General features: G+C 39.0%; 1 protein-coding gene across 3 annotated transcripts in view; it reads left to right on the top strand.

Moving 5' to 3' along the window:
• The window catches only part of UBE3D (ubiquitin protein ligase E3D), an 85,584-nt gene extending 64,702 nt beyond the window's left edge, over positions 1 to 20,882 (top strand). For 2 of the 3 annotated variants that reach the window (XM_062608273.1, XM_062608268.1), the window contains one exon: positions 19,221 to 20,882. In XM_062608273.1, the coding sequence (XP_062464257.1) occupies positions 19,221 to 19,233 (13 nt within the window). In that variant the 3' untranslated portion in view covers positions 19,234 to 20,882. Of the gene's footprint in view, positions 1 to 8,250; positions 8,455 to 19,220 lie in introns of those variants that run through there. The other variant, XM_062608270.1, reaches the window with a different exon arrangement.
• Positions 20,883 to 21,402: the final 520 nt, after the last annotated feature.

The following is a 21,402-nucleotide window of genomic DNA, read 5'->3' as shown; positions in this document are numbered from 1 at the left end:
GAGGCATCTGGGAGGAGACCGTTATCCCATTTGCCTGGTTTTTGGAGCATCTACTGAAGCCTTTAACGTTCAACAACACCAGATTTAGGTGAAGCAGAGCTCAAATTCCACCTGGAAATTACTGTGCTCCTATGATTTAGTTAAAATGAACTGTCAGAAGTGAGATACTGTTTACATATTAAGTACAGCACAGAAGCTGAAGAAAACCCTGGTGACACTTATTAGCTAATCATTTCATGTCAGACAGGAATGTCAAGGCAAAGCATGCATTCCTAATACAAAACGATGCAGAAGTCAAGCATGGCTCTTTTACAACAGTACTGATAACTGGCTTTTAAAGTGCAGATGCTTACATCTGAGAATGTCACTGTTGGATTACACTCCTTCACCAGCCTACGCTCAGATCATTTACAAAACAGCTGAGTGCCTTATTTAATCTTCCAAAATAATTCTCAGAACAGTACAGAATATGTTTTTACAACAGGGAATCATCTTCAAGAAGATACAACTGACAGGAAAAAGAATTTCATGTAAAGAAATTATCTTAGTCTCACATGCTGCTCTGCTTATGCAAAAGTGACTTGCCAGTCCATTTTTGGCCATTCCAATCAAAATCACCAGTACTTTGGATTACTTGGAGTTCTCATTCAAATGAACAAATATTGGTGGGTTTGAAAGTCAAGCAATCTATTTAGGGTGTCCACCTGAATATTTAGGAGCCTGTTTCTCATCTTGTAAGTTTAAAAATGCTAGAGATGGTCCCTTAGTAGTTTCAGCTTTGCTTTAATTAGTTTGTGTCATATTACAGAAATGCACCTGAGGCGTTTGTGGTGATAGCTCAGCATTGTAGGAAAGGACCTGAACCTGTTGAAGTTAATGTCAAAACTCTCTTTGGCTTCAGTGGTGCAGAACTGGACTGCAGATGAATAAACCAGCCAGATGGATATATTGTAGAGAAATAATTACTGCGGAAAAGTTCTCTGAAAGTTCCTCGTTAACACTGTTGCCTGTGAACTTTGCAAGCAAATGCTTGGGGCTAGTCTCTGATAGCTACTCATTAGGCAAGTGAATTAGTAACTGTGGCTGCTGGTTCATGCAGAGGGTTTTCTGTTATTTTTTGTCATTTCTTTGAAGACTTTGAACAGTATAAATGTTTAAAGCTTCACTAGATGGGGAAAAAGGTGCTTATAGTGTAGTTCTTGCTTACATGCTGCAGTTATTGATATGGTGTAATATTTTTACGCTTGGGTAAGTATAGATTTTGAATAAAAGGATTTAATTAACACTGAATAAATGTTCCTCATAAGGGGAAAATTCTCTGTTTCATTAATGCTTCATGCTTCTAGGAGTTAACTGATTTGTTTTTAGTCCTGGTGTTCAAGGCCTGTGCTTTTCTTTCCTTCTGTTTTTCAGTCTATCTGTCTTTTCAGTGGGCTTTGTTTGTGTTTTGGGAAGAGATTAGCCAGAGAAATAAAAGAAAAGGAGAAGTGCAAGGCTTTTTTTTTTAATTTACTTGGGTTTTGTGTCATGCATGATGGACATGTATCTGTGATTGTGAATAAAATACATATAATGTGAAAAATCACAGAATCATAGAACGGTTGAGGTTGGAAGGGACCACCGGGGCTCATCTAGTCTAACCTGCCTGCTCAAGCAGGGTCATCTTCACAGTTGAGTTAGAAGATTTCATGCAGAAATGTTTAGTGCCTGATTTCAGTCTTTGCTAATTCTTGATGTTTATCTTATAAAGCTGATAAAATTTTGAGCAGCTTCAGGTTATTTCATGCTTAAGGTCATGCTATGATCCTCAACTTTCAATCTTGCACTTTTTTAACTATGTATGTTCTTGGTTGTTGTCTGTCTACATTTCTGCTAACTTGTGCTATTTTTCATTCATTGAATTTTGTGAAGTGCTGGGGCGGGGGGGGTATAATGCATTTAATTAGGTTTTAACAGCATATTTTTTTAGTGGCCTTGGTCTAAGGAAGGAGTTTTAAACAGTATTTCAGAAGTCTTCGAGCAAACCAATGTGCTATAATAATTATACTTCAACAATCGAGTATGATAGCTCAAGGAAGCTATGACACCAGTGTATAATTTGTTCATATATACTTGTCCTTGGTGGTAAAATTGGATTTAAAAAATAAGAAAAAGAATAGAAAGAAAGAAGCCAGAAAATTGGTTCTCTTTGAAGGTCATTAATGTTTTCTAAAATGAAGATAAAAAATGAACATGAAAATCTCATTGCTAAAGAAATTGTGTTAGCTTTGTTTTGAATAATAAGATTTTTATCAGTACAAGGAAAGGTCTCATAATAATAAACCCTAATGGTTATTTTCATCTGAAACTGGAGTGTTTGATGGCTGGAAAGCAGCCAAAGAAAAAAAAGGGAAAAAAAAGAATCTTGAAGAGATTAACATGGATTGCATGGAATTATGAGCTGAAAGACCGATTCATTCTACACTCTAATATAAAGAGGGTGTGAAGGAGGAGGGGAGGAGAAGGCGAGTCAACCAAAACTGCAAGATAATGTTTAATTCAGAAGTGTTTTCTGTCCAGTATTTGACTGAAGTGTCTTTCAAGTGAATGAAAGAAGTTGATATATAAAAAGAAGCTTAGGGAGAAAACTGTGAAATTTTCACTGCGTCTAAACTGTCCAAAAAAGAGTGGAGTGGAAAAGTCCAGTTTGGAGGTTTAACAAAACATGAAATGGTTTGTCTTGAAGGATGCCTTAAGGACAAATCTTTGTAAATGAGTTTGTTAACTTCATAAATCTATGCAACAAAAATATATTTACAGAGTCATTGACTCTGGAAGTGGCCTCTGGATATCATCTAGTCCAGCCCCATGCTAAAGCACAGTCAGCTAGAGCAGGTTGCCAGGGACAATGTCCAGTTAGGTTTTAAACATCTCTGTGGATAAAGAGAGACTCCACAACCTCCGTGGGCAACCTGTGCCAATGTTCTACCATCCTCACTGTAAAAAAAGTATTTTATTGTGTTCGGAAGGAATTCCATGGTCTTTAATTTGTGCTCATTGCCTCTTGTCCTGTTAGCGAGCAATGCTGGGAAGAGTCTTTCTCTCTCATCTTCATTCCCTCCAATCAGGTTTATACACACTGATATGATGCCCCTCAACCTTCTCTTCCCCAGGCTGAGCACTCCCAGTCTTCAGTCTCTCTTCACATGAAAGGTGCTCAATTCCTTAATCATCTCTGTGGCCCCATGTTAGCCTGTTCTTAGCCCTTACCTTACTTCAGCATATCTCTCTTGTACTGGGGACCCCAGACGTGGACCCAGCACTCCAAATGTGACGGTACCACTGCTGAGTTGAGGTGAAGGATCACCTCCCTGAACCTGCTAGCAACACTTTGCCTGATGCAGATATATGTCCACTTTAAAGTGCTCCAGGACCTGGTCCTCCTTCACCAAGGTGAAGTCGCCTTCATCCAGACTTGCCCACTGGTCACAGGGGCCTGTGATTCCTTCAGGCTGGTCGTACATGCGAAGACTGAGGAAAAGAGGGAGTTGAGTAGCTTTGGCCTTTCCGTGTCCTTTGTCAGCAGGGCCCCTGACAACGCACAGGCTAATGCTGTGCTACTTACTGCTTTGTGTCTCACTGAAAATCTGAAAGAACCACCTCCTGACTCACTTAGTTCTCATTCTCTGCTGAAAGTTTGCTGTTCATATCCCACATATCTGTGCATGTACGTGTAGTTGCAGTTAATGTCTTTTACCGGCACCAGTGTTTTAACATCTATTTTATTTTTCAAAATATGATGGGTGGCCTACTTTTGTGGGGATGAAAAGTTATTTTCCTCTTCTTTTGTAACACAGAATCATAGAACAGTTAGGGTTGGAAAGGACCTTAAGATCACCGAGTTCCAACCACCCTGCTGTGGCCAGGGACACCTCACACTAAACCATGTCACCCAAGGCTCTGTCCAACCTGGCCTTGAACACCACCAGCGAGGGGGCATTTACCACTTCTTTGGGCAACCTGTGCCAGTGCCTCACCATCCCCACAGTAAAGAACTTCTTTGTTGTACCTAACCTGAACTTTCCCTGTTTAAGTTTAAACCCATTGCCCATTGTCCTGTCGCTACAATCCCTGATGAAGAGTCTCTCTCCAGCATCCTTGTAGGCCCCCTTCATATACTGGAAGGCTGCTATGATGAGTCTTGTGAACTGTTGTGTAGTCTTTTGGAGTAGGTGGCGTTATTGGATGGATATTAACTATTTTCAGGCTGCTGATACATCTCTGCATGATCTATATTTATCTCTTGTATGTTCCTCATCTCTTGCTAATTATAGGTGGTCTTGAGGGAATAGGCTTTCTAAGTTAAATAGGCTAGTGTAACACACAGAGTGTTTCTGAAGTGTGTTCAAGTGAGAGTTGATTCATGTCACCTACTTGCATGTTCACAACCCCCAGATTTTTCCACAGTTCTGTGGTGGGCATATGCTAGTGTTGCTATACACCCTCCCATCTGGGAGCAAACTTCTCATGTCCCCTTGCCCCGAGAGCATGTAAATTCCTTTCTCTTGTTTCCAGGCGTGTTGAGCAAAGTGTTTATTTTGTTTCTGCTTTAAGAAACATCAATTTTTTATGTCTTTTTTGCTGGCTGTTAATATTTTCCCTCTGTTCTATCCATTACAATTTTTTTAAAACCGGATTTTTAAAAGCAGATTTTGCGGTTACTGTTAAATCAGCCATCTGAAACAGAGAAGGGAATGAGCTTGTACAGGTTTTTTCTGGTTGTCTATTTTGCTTATCTAAAAAAGTCTCTCTCCGTCTTCTTTTTTCTAGTCTTTCTTTTCTCTTCCCCCCACCTGCCAGCCCCTGAAAATTGGAAACATGAGAAGCCTTGTCTGAGCATCAGATTAAGAGCCAGGAAATCCTGACTCTTTCCATGACTCTCTGTGTGTGTCCTTGGACAGTCTGTTACTATTACAGACAAAAGCTGTGCATAGCAGTTGGCTGAAAAATTAAAAGCACGGTGCATGATCCAAGGAGATTATTTGCAAATTTAAATCAAAGCATGGCAAAAATGGACAGGAAAGAGAGGCTGCAGAAAATGAATACTAGAGGAGTAGTTTATTTGTGAGCCACATAAATTGTGAAGGGAGATGGCTCACAGTAATTTCTTTCTTGTTGAGACCTTTGTTTCCATCACAGTGCAAGTATATATTGTGGTAGATGATGAACAGACAGCCCTCAGTTTCAGAGCTGTTTTGTTCTTATTTGAAGTGAAGTAGATAAGTGAGAGTGATGGAAGAAGAGAGGGTGCATCATTGCACAGCTGAATCTGCACTCAACTTCGTAAATCCAACCCTCTGAGGGTTTTCTCGGGAGATGAGTTTGGTGGTTTCTGTTGAATGCATGTAAATGCCTGAGGATTCTCTGTTTGTTTGCTTTTCTTTTTTTACATTTCACATATTAAAATATGTGAACTCTTCCTCATAATTTAGAGGAAGTATCTGAGATCTTTGGAAAGAGCAAAGGTCTGGGGTTTCCAGGTAGTGTCACTTGGATGTCAGGAAGGATGAATAGGATCATTTACCTGTATTTTCCAAGTTAAATCAGACATGAAAATTACTTCCAAAAATAACAGAATATAATATAATAGAGAAAGCTGCCTTCTGTATTGCTTATATGATTTCTTCGGATAAGGCTTAATGACATGAGAAGCTGTCCACCAGACATGCTGCTTTCAGAGTATATTTCCAGATATTTTAATACCATGTCCATTCAGTTTTCATTCACATGACATTGCCTATAGCTTTATTTTGACCATTTTAATGGCCTGTACATTAGCTGTCATTGCTGGACTATCAAGGGCAGTAGTTTTATATTCAGCAGCAACATCTTTGATCTGGTTTAAGGTAGCTCTTTCATCTCCCCTGGCCTCTTATTCATGTGACCTTGTCTCTTCCTTCTGTTCCTTCTGAGTTATCCAGTGACTATGTAGCTGTGCCAGCACAGCAGGGAGAGAAGTTTGCAAGAACATTAGCTTATTGTTTAAACTGCCACCAAAGAAACGCATACTTCTCTGGGGAAATACATTAGTGAAGGCTGTTAGGGTTGTTGCATATCTTTGACATTTCATTTGGAAAGAAAAAGAAGGCTATGCTGGGGTGAGGGGTTTGGTTTTGAATTACTATATGCCTATGTTTGGGGGTTTGATATCGATGGTTTATTGAGAGGAAGGATGTCAGGGTTCTGAGATTCAGGATCTTCTGATGATGCTAGGGTATGTAAAAGGTCATTGTCTCAAAAGGCCAGTCCTGCCCCCACAGTGGAGGTTACTGTCCTGGCGCCGGAGAGAGTGGAGTCCATCTGAGCTCTGCTTGCAGAACGTTAATTTGCATTTCCCACTGTTGCTTCTCTGTTGATAGGCTTGGGTGGGAATCCGATTAAAAGACTCTTTCAGAAAGGGTTTAGTTCTGGATTCTGTGCTGTCAGATGTTTTTGCTAGATTTTGTGATCACTTTTTACCCCATAGACTTGCAGTAATTGGTATGGTTTATAGCCAGGACCACATGGAACTCTTGTGTTTCATTAAATTTAGTCTCTTGCTATTGCAAATAACATGTCGTGTATCATCAATTAGTCAAGCTCTGTCTTAAAATCTCTGGCTCCTTATGCAACCCTTCCTTTTGGAAAGCAAATTCATTTTCTTTCAGTGGCTTCAGAAGTGATCATTAACTGATGTATTCATTAAAATTTTCCAATTCTGTCCCGATAGAGAGTAAGTATTTAGAGTTGTCTGGTGCCTGTCAGGGGCAGGAATCCATAAGCCATTTATGAGTCTAGATTTGATTCCCATAAGCACTTCACCACATGAATAATTGCCTCCTGGGTTAAATGGAGATGCTCAGAGCTGTTTGAATGTGTGTGCAGAATCAATGATACAGGGCCAAGTTCAGCTTCTGAATAACCATGTTCTTGTTGATGAAGTCATTAGAATCAGAAGGATGTGTGAATTTGTCTCAGGTCAGAATTGTTTTCTTCAACATTGTTTTCAAAGAGATAATCCTCTGTCATCAGTCATTTTAAAACCTTCCTTACTGTCTTGCTAATTTAGTAGGCTAATTCTCTTATGGGTGACTACAGATAAGAAATACTTAGAAAGGTTGCACCTTAAATGTACTAAAGTCTAAGATAATTGTATTAAATCTTCTTGAAATACAAAAATCATAATATCAGCAAAACAGAGATCTAGTGTGCAGAAATTACATTACTGCATTCTTCAGTCAGTTGTTCTGCATGCCACAGGAAAGCTTTTCCATAGTGAAAGACATAAGGGACTTCAATATAGTCTTTACAACCATTTTAGTTTCTTAATATATCCTCAGTCCAATTTCTGACTTTTGAGAGTCAACCAGAGCTGAGGACCTGTGCTGCACAGTCTTGCCTGTATCTCTACAGTTGAATTTTTATTTTGTACATTATGTTCTACTTTTATGAGAAACCATAGTGGACTATGGCAATAAACAAAGCATAGACTCATAGAATAGTTAGGGTTGGAAAGGACCTTAAGATCATCCAGTTCCAAGCCTCCTGCCATGGGCAGGGACATCTCAAGTAAACCATAGCACCCAAGGCTCTGTCCAGCCTGGCCTTGAACACCAGCAGGGATGGAGCGTTCACAGCTTCCTTGGACAGCTCATTGCAGTGCTTCACCACCCTCACAGTAAATACATCTTGCAACACCTTTCACCCCATAAACATTTGGTTTTAAAATTCATTGTTTTATTTGCTTTTACTATTGTATGAAATTAATAGTACATCTTGATATGAACAGGTTTATCTTGCAGGACTGAAGCTTAAGCGTAGTCTGCTTTCAAAAAAAAATCCACTTCAAAGCCTTTATCTTCAATTGTCTTATTGTTGAGAGAAAAATAGTCTAAAAATGGTGATTATTTCTTATGAAGTTTCAAGGTCAGTAACTGCTTTTTTTACCAAAAAAATAACTGTTTTCATGAGTTTGAGCCTTGAAGCGGACGGTTTCAGCTTTTCTTCTGGCTGCAGCTGGCAAAAGAATGTTTTTAATCCCTAGAAATAAAAATAAGTTTGACCTAGTAATGGCTGTAAAGTTTTAGAGGCCAGAAACCTACACTGTAAAAATGCCTGTTATAATCTAGGCCTTAAACTCCTCCACCATTTTGAAGCTTTGAAAATGTTTTATTACCGAGCCAGCATTAAGCAGTGAAGCTGTTGTTTACTCAATGCCTGGCCTTTTAACAGACATCATGAGATTGTACAAGAACTGGAGGACCTGGGACCAAAGGACAGCCCTGCTCAGACTGTGTCCCCCTGGGAATGAATCACAGCAAGCTAAGACATTTTCCTAAATATCTCTTAGTTGTTGTGATTTTGCATTTTCTTTTAGGTTTCTCTCTGTTTCATAGGATACAAATGAATGCCATATTTGAATTATTTTTCCCTTCACCATCTTGCTTAGTGCTTTTATTACAGCCATATCATTTTCCAAACACCTGTTCCCATTCTGAGTCAATCCTAATCTCTTGCCAAAAGCAGAACTCAGGGAGGAACACAGTAGTCCCAATAAGGTGTTAAAAATAAAATAGTAGTTGATACTTAAATACCCATTTATATATACAAACAAATTAATCCTTATACCTCATGCAGGGAGGTATTTATTCTCATTCCAGTTTTAACTGCCAGGAAGCAAAGAGAGAACTTAAGCAGCTAATTTTTCAAAGTTACTTTTTTTCCATTAAGTTTTCAAAAGATAATGAAGGCACCTGCTCAAACTCACTAGTTTCAAAGTGTTATTTAGCTACCACATTCTCCTTTTAATCACCTCTACTTCTTGTTCTTTTGAGTTATGGTAGGTGGGCTGTTTGGACCATATTCATTGCATGTAAATGTATAACCAAACAGCTTTCATTAAAAGATGTCATTTATTTCTGTTCTCTAATGCATCCGTTCTATGTCATGCTCCCTCTGCCCCCTCCCCACATCTTCCTGGTATTTCAGATGGTGCTTCAGGTAGCATTTGGGCTTGGTATATTCAGAAATGGACATGCACATGGTGATGGTTGTGTCTTACGCTGTGGCAACATTGCATATGTGACAATATATTCCAGCAGTTTCAACATGTCGTCATGGTGTGCTCTACTTGTGTTGCACTTGTTAAGGGAGACTCTTAGAAACCCAGCTTACATCTGTGTACTGGTTTCTGTGACATCATTAGCTCTAAACATTGCAGGAAATTAAGATAGTAGACCATTTCTTAGCTTTCAGGTTTGGGCAAATTTTCTTTTTATATATAAATGAAATAGAGTTTGGAGAAAAAAGGAAGAATAAACTGGAACTCCCACCAGCCCGCTAGCAGATAGAATATTAACCGGAAGTGGTTGGTTTGTTTCATTGTCGCCTTCTTGTTTTTAAAATACTTTACCACAGTTGTTTTTAATATAGCTTTTCCTGACAGTCCCTTTTAAGGCAGATCAGGTGACCTCTGGTGATGCTCCATAGTTTGTTCTGTGGGTTTTACCTGTCTCTTGTGTTTTCTATAGGGTCTTGGTGTAAGAGATGAGAAGGTTGTCTTATAAGTGGCCTCAAAGAGACTCTTAACAGGCAGCTGAATTTGGACAAAGAGAGAAGGATTAATTTTCATTAAATTAAAATTCAAATGTGCATTGACCTACAACATTAGTATCTAATTGTGTTGGTGTCTTGCCAGTGCTGAATCCTGCAGATAACTGTACTGCTATTACACGGAGAGTTGTGGAGAGCATGAAGGAAACCCAAGTAATTTTTTTAGTTGGTACTCGTAAGATCGCCTTTATAATACACCACACCAATTACTTATCTTTTATTTAGTGGGGATTCTTGTCTACACTGCAGTTTTTAGCAAGAGATAGATACTTTTTTTTCCTCCTTTCTCCTTATGTTTCCAGTTCAGTTCCTTCTACTCTTTGACTTTCCACCATGTTGCTTCAAAATTTAAAATAATCTTAGCTTGCTACTTTTTTTTCTCCTATTAAGGGCAGAGGGGGAAGGAAAAAAAAGACAGGAAACACAAGCAAAAAACAGGCATCTCCAGCCAGGCCCTGAAGGGGATTTTGGCTTGCAGATTTTTACCTGCTGCTGCAGCTGGGGAACAGATAATTATTTTTGTAGTAATCTTGCTTTTCCTGGGGAACAGTTTGAGCAAGGCTGCTTGCAGACTTTGTCTCCTGCTGTAGTATATGAGCCGCAGCACAGGCTGGAGGTAAACCCTGACTGAGGGTGTATTGTGTGGGTTTTAAGGGAGAAGGACTGATTGGTGTGAGGAGAAAAATATTAGAGGTAGTGGTTAAATATAGGAGAAAAAAAACTTGAGTTAATGTGGTGAATGGTTTGGTATTAGAGAATAATAGAAAAAATACTAGTTTGCGGTGAAGGGATCATTTGAGCTGGAAAAATAAGCTGGTAATAGAAGACTATGTTATTCATTTTCCTGGTTTGCGTGATGCAGTACTTGAAAGTCAACTTCTTGTTTTAGAGTTCGCTGTAGGACATCATGGCTCAAGGGAAAGGAGAAGAAAAGGAAGGAAGGAGATGTTTGCCAGCCTAGAATCCAGCTGTGCGTGTTACTGTGCAGTAAAGTTCTAAACCCAGTGCTTCTTTCTCATTTCTCAGTGCTCCCCTCTTTAAGTTGTAGTAGGGTTGGAATACAGTAAGGGGGTATTTTACTGAGATAGAATACTTCCTAAATCACATTGCAGAGAATACCACCAAAGAGCATCTAGTTGAGAGCAACAGCCATGCAAATGGCCAGAACATCTTAAACATCTGTTTAAGCCAGCATCTTATCAAAGAAATAAATGCATAGTATGCTGACTATTCCCATTCTTACACCTGACATACACAATATTTTATCAGCTTACTTTTGAGAGAGGTGATTTGATGATACTGTTAGAGAAATTATGTTGCTGCTTTGTTGGCCCTATTTATTCCCTCCCGAATTAGGGGCAATTTACTTACTTCGTGATCAACGAAATAAATCCATGTATCTTTCTATTTAGACCTTTCTTTTAAAAGACCTCAAACTATTCATAGTGTCTTGTTGGGTGTTTTTTTTTTTATTCTTTTCTTCATTGATGAGATACCTTGACACTGAGACATTGAAATACATTGCTGAAATACTGAAGAGGTGCAATTGCTGCATACTACAGCAGACGCAGTGTGTCACTCCTTTCCCTTTCTGGGGAAGACACAGCCATGCTTGGGTATTGATGATGCTGGTGAGTTAAAACAGATTGCCAAAAGGGCAAAGAAATTGAGTGATACAAGAACTGCAGAAACAGAACAGATCCTTAGACTGACATGACTTTGAGGAAATTGGCCGGGAGCAAATCCTCCTGTGACAGCAGGCTGTGTGTGTGAAAGTGTGAAGCGGTGATCTGTGCGTTGGAATGCAGGTCTTTGGAAGGGTGGCAAACGCAACCTTCTCTAATTCAGCCTTGTGTAACACCTTTCAGCAAGGCTAAAAAGTTTATAGGAGCTGCATCGTATATTCCAGTTTGGTGTGCCGATGATTAATTTCTTCATGTGTCTCTAGCTTTAGGATGCAGCTAGCTTGCCGTAAATTGACACAGCTGCTTGGATTGCTTGATTAGTATAATGTTTGGCATGGTAATTACTACAGTAAAAACCAAACATCATCTCATGTTGACTAAGAAATCCCTAAATTCTGTGGGTTTTGTAGCCTGGTTTGCTTTGGATCAGTAATTGCAATGCAACATTATCAGTAAGTTCCATTCCTCACTGTGGTTTGCATTCAAGAGAGAAACTGTATTTAAGACTACCAAAGGTAAATAATGTTGCTGTTTCTGTGCCTGTCTCCATGATGGGTACCACAAGAAGTAACTTATGCAGTGGAAAGAGAAGTAGTACAGGCTAATGAGAAAGGCTTGGCAAAAAGACAAAGTAAAGACATGAAGTTTTGGAGCTTCTAGTATCTAAATGTAGGGAAACAAAAGATTAATAGCATTCTCAAATTAACCTGCGGAAAAAAAAAAAAACCACCCAAAAACTCCCAGAAAAACTAACTTAAAAAAACCCGTTCATTTTTTTCACAAAGAACTGCTTGATCTAAAATTTAAAAAAAAAAAAAATCCAAAAAAAATGTTTGCCTTCATAATAAATAAAAGCACAGAGAGATATATTTCCTACCTTTTTTCAGCTGCTTGTAGTTTTCCCTTTAAAGCTTTTGCAAGCTTCAGCATGCAACTGTTACATAAGCAAAGAGATAGCTTGCTGTGCATGTGCACAGCCTGGGACTGCAGAGGAATCTCTAGCTTTTTCTCATTTATCTCCATCACATTTTAAATCCTGCTTCATTGTTATAGGAAATTAAAATATTTTTAGGAAAGATCAGTTGAAAGAGTGCATGCTGATTTGTATATTTATTTCGTATAGATTTATAGGCAGGGGGTTGGAACTAGATGATCTTAAGGTCCTTTCCAACCCTAACGATTCTATGATTCTATGATTTTGTTAATCCTGATGGGATATTACCAGATTGAGAAATCATAGTTAAAAAATAAGTCCTCGCTTTGCTTATAATTAATTCCACTAGCAATTGAATGAAAGGAATCTAATTCTTCTTCTGCTTTGTTGTTTTGGTTATATTTTATATCTTCCCCAGCTTGAGCAGAAGACTAAAGTGATTTATCAGAGTAATGTTCTCCTGATTAGTTTCTTCCTGCAATGGAGAATGAAAAGCCCACAGATGTACAGCGCCTTTCATGTTGTACAGGAGAGGGGTTGCCTTTCCCTGGCCTTCTCCTAGAAGTCCTGAGGAATTTGGCTGGTTAGATGATAGGTCTAGTAAACACTAGTTCTCCCCAGCTTTCATTGGCACCTGTGTTTCTCTGCTGCCGTGGTATTACAGCACTGACCAAAAACTGTTTCCTGTTAAGAGTTATTGCTGCTTGAAACTGCTTCTCTTTGAGGCAGAAATTCCTTGCAGTTACATATGCTAAAAAATTACTTTGTTCTTCTGTGGAGTGAGCAAGGTAAGAGTCCTTCCTTCACAAAATGTCCTTTCCTCCACACCCAGCCCCTTAGGGGTTAGTGGGTCAAATTGCAAAGTTGCCATTCCACATACCTTTATTCCCAATTTGGATAATATTCCCAATATGGATAACAACCCAATTTGCAAGGGTTTAGCTTGTCAGGATAACGTAGTTCCACCATTTGTGCTTCTGTTGACTTCATTATTGCCATCACCACATCAGCCTGTCCAGCACAGTGCTGCCATGTTTGGCTGTGAGAGTGTTCTGGATATGTTTTAGTCTCCATTGGGATTCAAGCATGATAGTGATGGTCAAGAAGACTTCTATACTGACCCTAGATTATAGCTTCTTACTTAATTAAATATTTGAAAGTTGGCTTGTCTGACTGTGTCTGTTCAGTCAACATGTAGTATTTTTAGTGATCTTTTCAAGTGGCTCATATTCCTCTAATCACATTTTTGTTTGAAATTGGTTTCCATAGTAAAGAATTTAAGACTTGCCAACCTAGTGGTGTGAAGTTCTGCTGCTGTGAGCACAGGCTGGTGGTTCCTCCAGCCAGGGAGTTTGCAGGCTACCACGAGTCCATCTTAGGGCAAGTAAATCATGTGCCTTCAAGGTAGGTTTGTTTCTGGCTCCTCTCATTCTTCCAAGTAGTGAATATGCTGCCTTACTCTCCAGTTTCCTCTAAAAATGCCTTTGCACTTCCCAGAAGGAGCCTCAGAGGTGTAGGGGTAATATGCAACAGCTTGGTAACATTCAGTCTGGAAAAGACAGCTGCTTTTTTATGGGTCTGTGGATTCAGTGGGAGCAAGTGTAAATATAGCAGTTAATGTTCTCTCACGTCTCTGCTCATCTCATGCCATCTGCTTTGTGTCCGTTCATTCACACTGGTGCCAAAACGTATTTCTGGAACAGGTTATTTGTGCATCAGTGGACTTGGTCCCAGATTGTTAGGTGAGAGCAAGTATGTAAACTGTGCAGTATGGGTAGGCAGGCAAACTCTTGAGCTGTAATGTGTGCCAATAGTTACTAATTCACACCGTAATGGTAACAGCTGTGAGACATTGCTGCTTCTGGTGGTGGTGCAGCAATGGGGAGAGCACTGCTGCACCTCAGAAAAGGCAGTTTTCCTTTGGCTCCTCCATCGCCTCAATCAGCAGCTGTGGGAGCACCAGACTTTGAGTGGAGTTCATCAGAAATTAGATATTTATGGGGCTGGGACCTTGATATGCTGCAGATGCTTTAATCCTCTGACTTCAGGATCTATCTTTGTTTTACAGGGGTGAGAAGTGTATCAGGCAGGACTGTGGCCTTTTCTCTGGATGTTATTGCACATTGTTGCTGTAGTTGTACCAGTGCATTGTTAAATACAGGATGGGGTGGAGGTGTGGAGCGGTGGTGGAGGTGTTGGCCTAGTTATAGTCACAGGAACGTGTTCATATAGTATCACAGAATTATAGAATGGTTTGGGTTGGAAGGGACTTTTAAAGATCATCTAATCCACCCCCCACTGAAATGGTCAGGGATATGTTCAACTGGATCAGGTTGCTCACTTTCTCTGATTTTTTTTCAAGGTAGAGGTGTATACTGTGTACAGGGCATCTTGATTGCACTGTAATTCCAACCACCTAACAGTTGTACTAGCTGTAATTATTAAGGCTGAAAGCATAAGACTTAGCACTAGCCATAGCTTTTGTGGCAGCACAAATCTCTATGTGAATTTGACTTTGGTATGAGGCTATGAGTAAACATTGTCTTCCAAATCCAGCTGTACATATGGAAAAAAAAAAACACTATTCTCAGCTTTTCATTCCTTTTTCCACCAGAGTTTCATCTCTTCCCTTGTTTGTGTGAGCGCTCCCTTTCTCGTTTCTAGGATAAATCAGTCCAGTTAGTGCAGCATGTCGGTCTGATTTCACCACGCAGTTGGTAGAATGCTTGAAATGATGTTTTGTGGGGAGAGAGGAACAGTAACTTGCCCAGAGGGATACTGTTGAGCCTGTGAAGGTAATGTCTTTCACCAGCACAGCTGGATCTAGAAGCAGAGGTCTCCTTACAGCTGTCCATGTCTTTTGGTGGAGGTTACTCTTTTCATGTGCACATGGATGGCATAGCATTGCTTGGTTACCTGTTGGCCTTGGGTGGAAATGAATACAACATTTGATGTTGATTGTAGGCTGCAGCCTTACTGGCATATACTCAATGGTTGATCTGTGGTCGTTCAGTCATGCCAGATTTCACCCTAGCACATGTACAGGTTTAAAGCATGGGTATTTCTTTATGTACAGAATGTCTCCTTGCAGTACATACAATTTAAGATAGGTTTTGTTCTTCTAAAACACAATGTACTCTTAAGAAGTGTTTGTGGTAGTGTTTCAAACTCTTCAAAGAAGGCAACAGTAAAATGTCTTTTATGTATTTAAGTTTCAGTTCAGATCCTGGTGGTGGAGTTTTGTTCTTTGTTGTGGAATGGAAAAGCAAACCCAGGGCAGTCATATTTCAGGAAGCGTTCATAGGTTTAACAGGTTCGTTTTCTTCTGCTGAAACTGAAGCATATGTAACTACTTTCAATCCACTATTTTCCTCTATAATTACACGCAAGTAAACAGAAGTACAATTCCCTAATACTGAAGAAAAAATCTGTAGTACATCTTCTACCTACGTTTGTTTAACTCTTTGAAGAGATGTAGGTATTAGAAAGTCTATGTCCTCAGCTTTGAGACATACATAGAGATCTTTGTTTATGCATGATTCACTTGTTCTCCTTTAAAGAGAATGCAAGCATAAGGACAGTTTAAAAGTTTGTGATAGAGCATGGGAATGCATCTTCTGGCATGCGGGTTGTTTTCCTGTTTTATAGAAATAAGGATCTGGCTTCATTTTAGTTCTTGCAGCTGATTGAAAGGTTGAACTGCTTTTCTTTCCCTTAGCTGAGAAAAGAATTTTCTCTTAGTGCTCTGTTTCCTGCGTGTGTTGTCAGCTTCACAAGACAGATTGTATGCACTGGATTTGCAGATTGCATTTCTTTAAAATGTATTGTTTAGCTGCCTCTAGTCACGCTTCTGCTGCTCTTACAGCAGTCATCCACTCTGCGCGCTCACCCAGTGCTACTGCTTGGGTAGAAAGATTTCTTTCCAGTAGCTTCTGCCATCTGGAACCACCTTCTTTTGTTTTCCTAGTACATTTAGGTTTCCATAGCTTTTAAAATATTTTCTGAAATTGCAACTTTTTTCTTTCACCTGTTCCTCTTCTGTGTTTGACTTTGTGACTGAATGCTTAATTCAGTAGGAAATGTCCTTACCCTGCTGTTTTCTGCAAGATTTTTTTTTTTGTATGAAGCCAGGAAAAATGCTTTGAAGCAGATGAACCCACAGAATGGTTTGGGTTGGAAGGGACCTTAAAGATCATCTAGTTCCAGCGCCCTGTCACGGACAGGGACACTTTCCACTAAACCAGGTTGTTCAAAGCCCCATTCATCCTGGCCTTGAACGCTGCCAGGGATGGGGCAGCTGCAACTTCGCTGGGCAGCCTGTGCCAGTGCCTCACCACCCTCACAGGGAAGAATTTCTTCTTCATGTCTAGCCTATATCTCTCCTGTTTAAGGGGGAGAACTACTTAGTCCCACTTTCCCAACCTATAGTATTTCATCTATTATGTAGAACATAAACAGCTTACGGTTTACATGTGTTGTCCTTTTTTTGTTGGGTATGTCAGTTGTAGAGATGATCTAATGTATTCTTTTCGTTCACATTGTTAGTAAATATAAATACAGACACTGATAAATTATTCCTTTTGATGTTTTTTAATTTATTGGGCAGTAGGGGAGCCTAGCAGTCTAGGAAAATATTGTGTTACAAATAATCCTCTCAAAGGAGTGACGAAGTATATTTCATGCATTATAAAATATAGCAAGGAGTCAAATTAAACAAGTATGTCCACTCCAGTGAGCCCTCAAAACTGTGTATCAAAGGAGCCTGCAATCTCAGGTAGGAAAATCTGCTTGAAATTTTGGCTCTTGTGTATTGAGATGGTTATTGCTCTTCTTGATCTTGTTTTTTCTTCTTTTGCAATACAAGGACAAATTTCTGACCTTGTTACAGTCAGTGTGGGTTTTGTCTTTGATTTAATTGGTGCCAGGATTTCATCCTTAGCCTCTGTTACTTACGACTTCTTCTGCATCTGTAAGATTTTACATTTGCTATTAATTATGCATCTGTCTCTATTCATCTGAGTGACTAAATCGTGAGAGAGGTGACAGGCATATTGATTTTCCTTTCCATTTTATATCTTTGAGGATAGGAATCTTTGGCCTAGTGGGTATATTTCCCGACATGATGAGTAGTCTCTAGCTTTTGCAACACCCCTTGGTTGAGCTGACAGAAATGTTTTTCATGTAGCAACTTACTTTTGGAAAACGCTAGTTGAGCTGAATAAAAACAGTGGGAATATGTCAGTGTGACATTCATGGGAAAGCAGGCAGACTTCTACCCTGGCCAGCCAGCTGTTTGCTGGCCAGCTTTGCCTATAGAAATTTCTAAAAATTTATGTCCTACATGAAAATTCTTTCTGAATTTTAGTTCCATTTGGAAGAAGAAAAGAATGGTTCAGAAACATGAAAGCTTTTGGGGATCTCAGTTGTCTTAGCTGTTATAAACTCTTCCATGTAGTAATGTTGCAGCTTCCTAGTAGGTTCCTGCTGTTAGTCTTTGGAGTAGCAAAAGAGATGTTTAGGAAATAAGATCACTTGATTTTTTTCTGTTCTTAACCAAGAACTGCTATTGTCATGTCCCATTCATTGCCTCATAGTCCTACTATTTTACACATGAATCCTTTGAATGAATATTTTTCTGAGACGCCTCTTAGATATGTTAAAACTTGGTTAATTTTTCACATCCTCCATAGCAAACACATAACTCTCTCTTAAACATTCTTTGGGGATAGGATCCAAAATAAATGTTTTCACTCTGTTTTGCCCTCTGTTCTGAACACTCCTTGATATTTTATGCTTTAATTCAATTCCTTCTGGTTGATCATGCTTCATGCATTCTTTAGTCACAGCCTCAAGCAGAGTGGTGATTGAGGGTCAGCTCTGAAAATCCAAAGTGGTAACTAATGGTAATTTGAGTCTTCACTGAAGTGGCTGTTGGAAGGTCTCGGAGAGAAAACAGAGGAAGTGTATGGTTTTTCTTGTGTGCTTTTTATGGGGTAGGAGAAGCAGGTTATATTTTCAGAAGACTGGCGCTTTTTGTTTTCCCTTTTTGTTTTCCCCTATTTTTTTTTTTAATTGCCCTTCTGTTCATCTTTTTTTTCTGTTCTTGTGATCAGCAAAGTTCTCAATTGAATATCAGAAGTAATCTCTTTGGCAAATGAGAATCTGGACATGTGATAGTGTTTCTAGTCAGCTTACTTAACTTGCTGCGTTACTATCCTGCAGGTTCTAAAGAAAGCTAAACACAAATAAAACCATACAGGAGAAACTGATACATGCATCTGACCAAGAACAAATTAGCTGGGACACCAGATATCCTATAGGTCTCTTGTATTCAATAGATCACCTTCGCTCTAAATAGCTGTTAGACATGACAGCGCACGAAAAAGAAGAGGTACATCATTTGTTGTCTTCTGATCATATATAAGTATTTGTCTTCTCTCCTAGAGTAGGTGTTTTGGTTCCTATTCTTTTTAAAGTATAAGGTATTTTTTCTTGATGATTTTGGACTTTTCATCAGGACTTTTCGTCCTGACTTTGGAATAAGTATTTCACTTATAGTGATAGCATTGTTCAAACAAGCTAATATTCAGGCAAAACGGGGAATGTATCAAAAATTTAATATAAGCTAGTTTCAAAATAGTATCAAATAGCATTTTAAGTTAGACAAGATGAACAACTTGTGCTTTGGTATTCTGGAAAGAAAATAAGGTTTTGATATGTAGTTCAGAAACCTGTGCAGTGCTTGAGCAAAAAGAGTGATCTTGGGACTTTTAGGAGACAAATTAGGTAGAATAGTGGTGGGAAAGTAACACTGCTCTCAAATATAGCCTCCGCTCTCTCATTATGTTAGAGTGTTTTGTTTTTTTTTTAAAGTGAGATGATTATAATATATCAGTTACTGCAATGAAATATATTTGTTTTGCCTGCAGTTTTGCAACTATTCACATTGTTGGGTTTTCTTCCTTTTACAGGTTGCCTTTTTGAAGATGTGAAGAGCACAGATACCTGTGTGGAAAACTATTCTCAAATTCATTTTCAGCAGATAACTTTGAATGGCGTGACTTCTAGAAACAAATCCACTGGTGATAAAAAACAAAATGGGGGTGTGGTATATTATTCTTCATATCTGGATGTGTTTCAAAACCAAAGACAGTCTTAACTTATGCAGCCAGTGCATTCTTATATGCCTTTCTAAGAGAGACTTACCTTTCAGTCCTGTCACATCCAGACTGTGATGGTTTCTTCAATGCCAAAAAGGAATTATCTTAGTACTACCTTTGTCAGACAGTATTTGATGTGACCTATATGTCCTTAGGAAAATTTACAGCTGGTAGCAAAGAGAGGTTTAACTATATTTAACGTCGTAGTTAAATGACGTTAAATATATTAACTAATGTAAGTTTATTACTTTCTTTGCTCTAGTGAAGTTAGAGGTTCAGTGTTAAAACATGAAATCTGTTTTTCGTCACACTTATGTTTATCATATATATTGTTTCCAAATTAAGGTTTACCTTCCTACTTGAGTGTGAATGAAGAGAGTTTCTGTATTCCTACACGTCCTGCAAAATTCTCTTAAATCAGTCCTATTTTGGAGAATCAAAGTTTTATGGTTACTTGGAATAATTTCTTCAACTTAAAAAAAAAGAAAAAAAGTGCATATGTATAAAGGCTGGCCTTGCAGAAACTGCTGGAGGTGAAAACTACTTGTAGCAAGTCAATACAGCTACTCGAAATTGACGTTCTCTCTTGTGGATGCTCAGTTGCCTTCCATGGGAGCAGCAGTGCATTTCTGTGTTACCATTTTTGGTTTCGGAGTTGATTGCTCACTTAGTTGGCAGCAATTTTTGCCTCCTTTGTCCAGAGGAACAGGGTTGTGTAAGTGCATAGTCTAAGGAGCAGAAAAGATGCCTCCTGGCATTTTTGTCTCAGTTCCTTCTTATTGGGATGAACTGCTCTGGATCTACAAGGTGGTGATCCTTTAATATCAACCATCTCTATTGGAGCCCTCATCCCTCCAGGGTCTCATTGCATATCTGCCTTGCTTATCTGTAGTTTTCCTTAAACAACTGCTCTTGGCAAATCAGTAAGATACTGGAATGGCTCATCTGACCTAGTGTGACAATTCTCATGTTCTCAAAATGAGTACAGAAAGGTATCCAAGCAGATTAAAGAAGAAAAAAAAAAAGAAGGAAAGAGCCTGTTTATGTAGCTGACATTTTCAAAGTCCATTGTTAAACTCTTAAGATAAAAAGATGCTACCTTGTTGGAAAAGCAGCTGTATTTTGGGAGAGCGGATTCTGGACGGAATATTCAGGAATCTTTGAAAATTCCTGAATTTCAAGGGAAGTTAACATGCCGTTCACTCATTAAATGATCACAGTGTAGGAAGTGACCCTGCAAAGTGCTGGAGACCTTCTTTGGGTTTTACACATCTAAAGACAAGTAGCCGAGGCTTCCCAGCGTGCAGTGTGGGTATCTTCTTACTTTCTGTTGTTATTTTAGTTGTCAATATTGAAGGAAGAACAAAAATATTCTGAGTTTTCTATTCATGGACTAAATTATCTAGCCTCAAGATGTTTTGTATAGGCATCAATGTTTAGCCATTTTATGAATAAAATATATTTTCTAAACCAGTTTACTGTTTGTTCTGCTTGATTTCTATGGCAGTTTCAGCTTCCCAGAATACGACTGAGCAATTTGCAGATGAAAGACATTTGTATCACACAGAAATACTCCAACTTTAAAATCTTTTCCAATCTATTTAAATGAGCCCTGTTACGGTTTTGCATGTATGGAGAAATCTTAGGCCTGGGAGTATTTATGCTTCTCTGTCATGTCCTGCCTCATTTGGTACTGTGGCCATAAAAAGTTAATCTGCCTCTGGTAATATACATTATTCCAGAGTAATGAGTGCAGACATTTCACTGGGAGTATTTTGTGTGGGGAAAAACCCTTCCAGAGATGAAAGACAAATTGACCCTGTCCTGCTTGGTCTGTCACTCACCTGTAGGAGCTAAAAGGTCCAGTCATTCTGCTACGATATCAGTGCTGCAGGTGGCTCAGGAAACAAATCCTGAGAGTGCTATGACTAGTGTGTACACTTAAAACATTAACATTTTAGGAGCTTTCCCTCTGCCTACACATGCTTAAAGC

The sequence above is a fragment of the Pezoporus occidentalis genome, unplaced genomic scaffold (genome assembly GCF_034315485.1).
Source record: "Pezoporus occidentalis ecotype Australia unplaced genomic scaffold, CSIRO_AGI_Poc_V1 ctg13, whole genome shotgun sequence".
Lineage (NCBI taxonomy): Eukaryota > Metazoa > Chordata > Aves > Psittaciformes > Psittacidae > Pezoporus > Pezoporus occidentalis.
The sequence above is the reverse complement of the archived record's forward strand: the minus strand, read 5'-3'. Positions and strand labels throughout refer to the sequence as shown.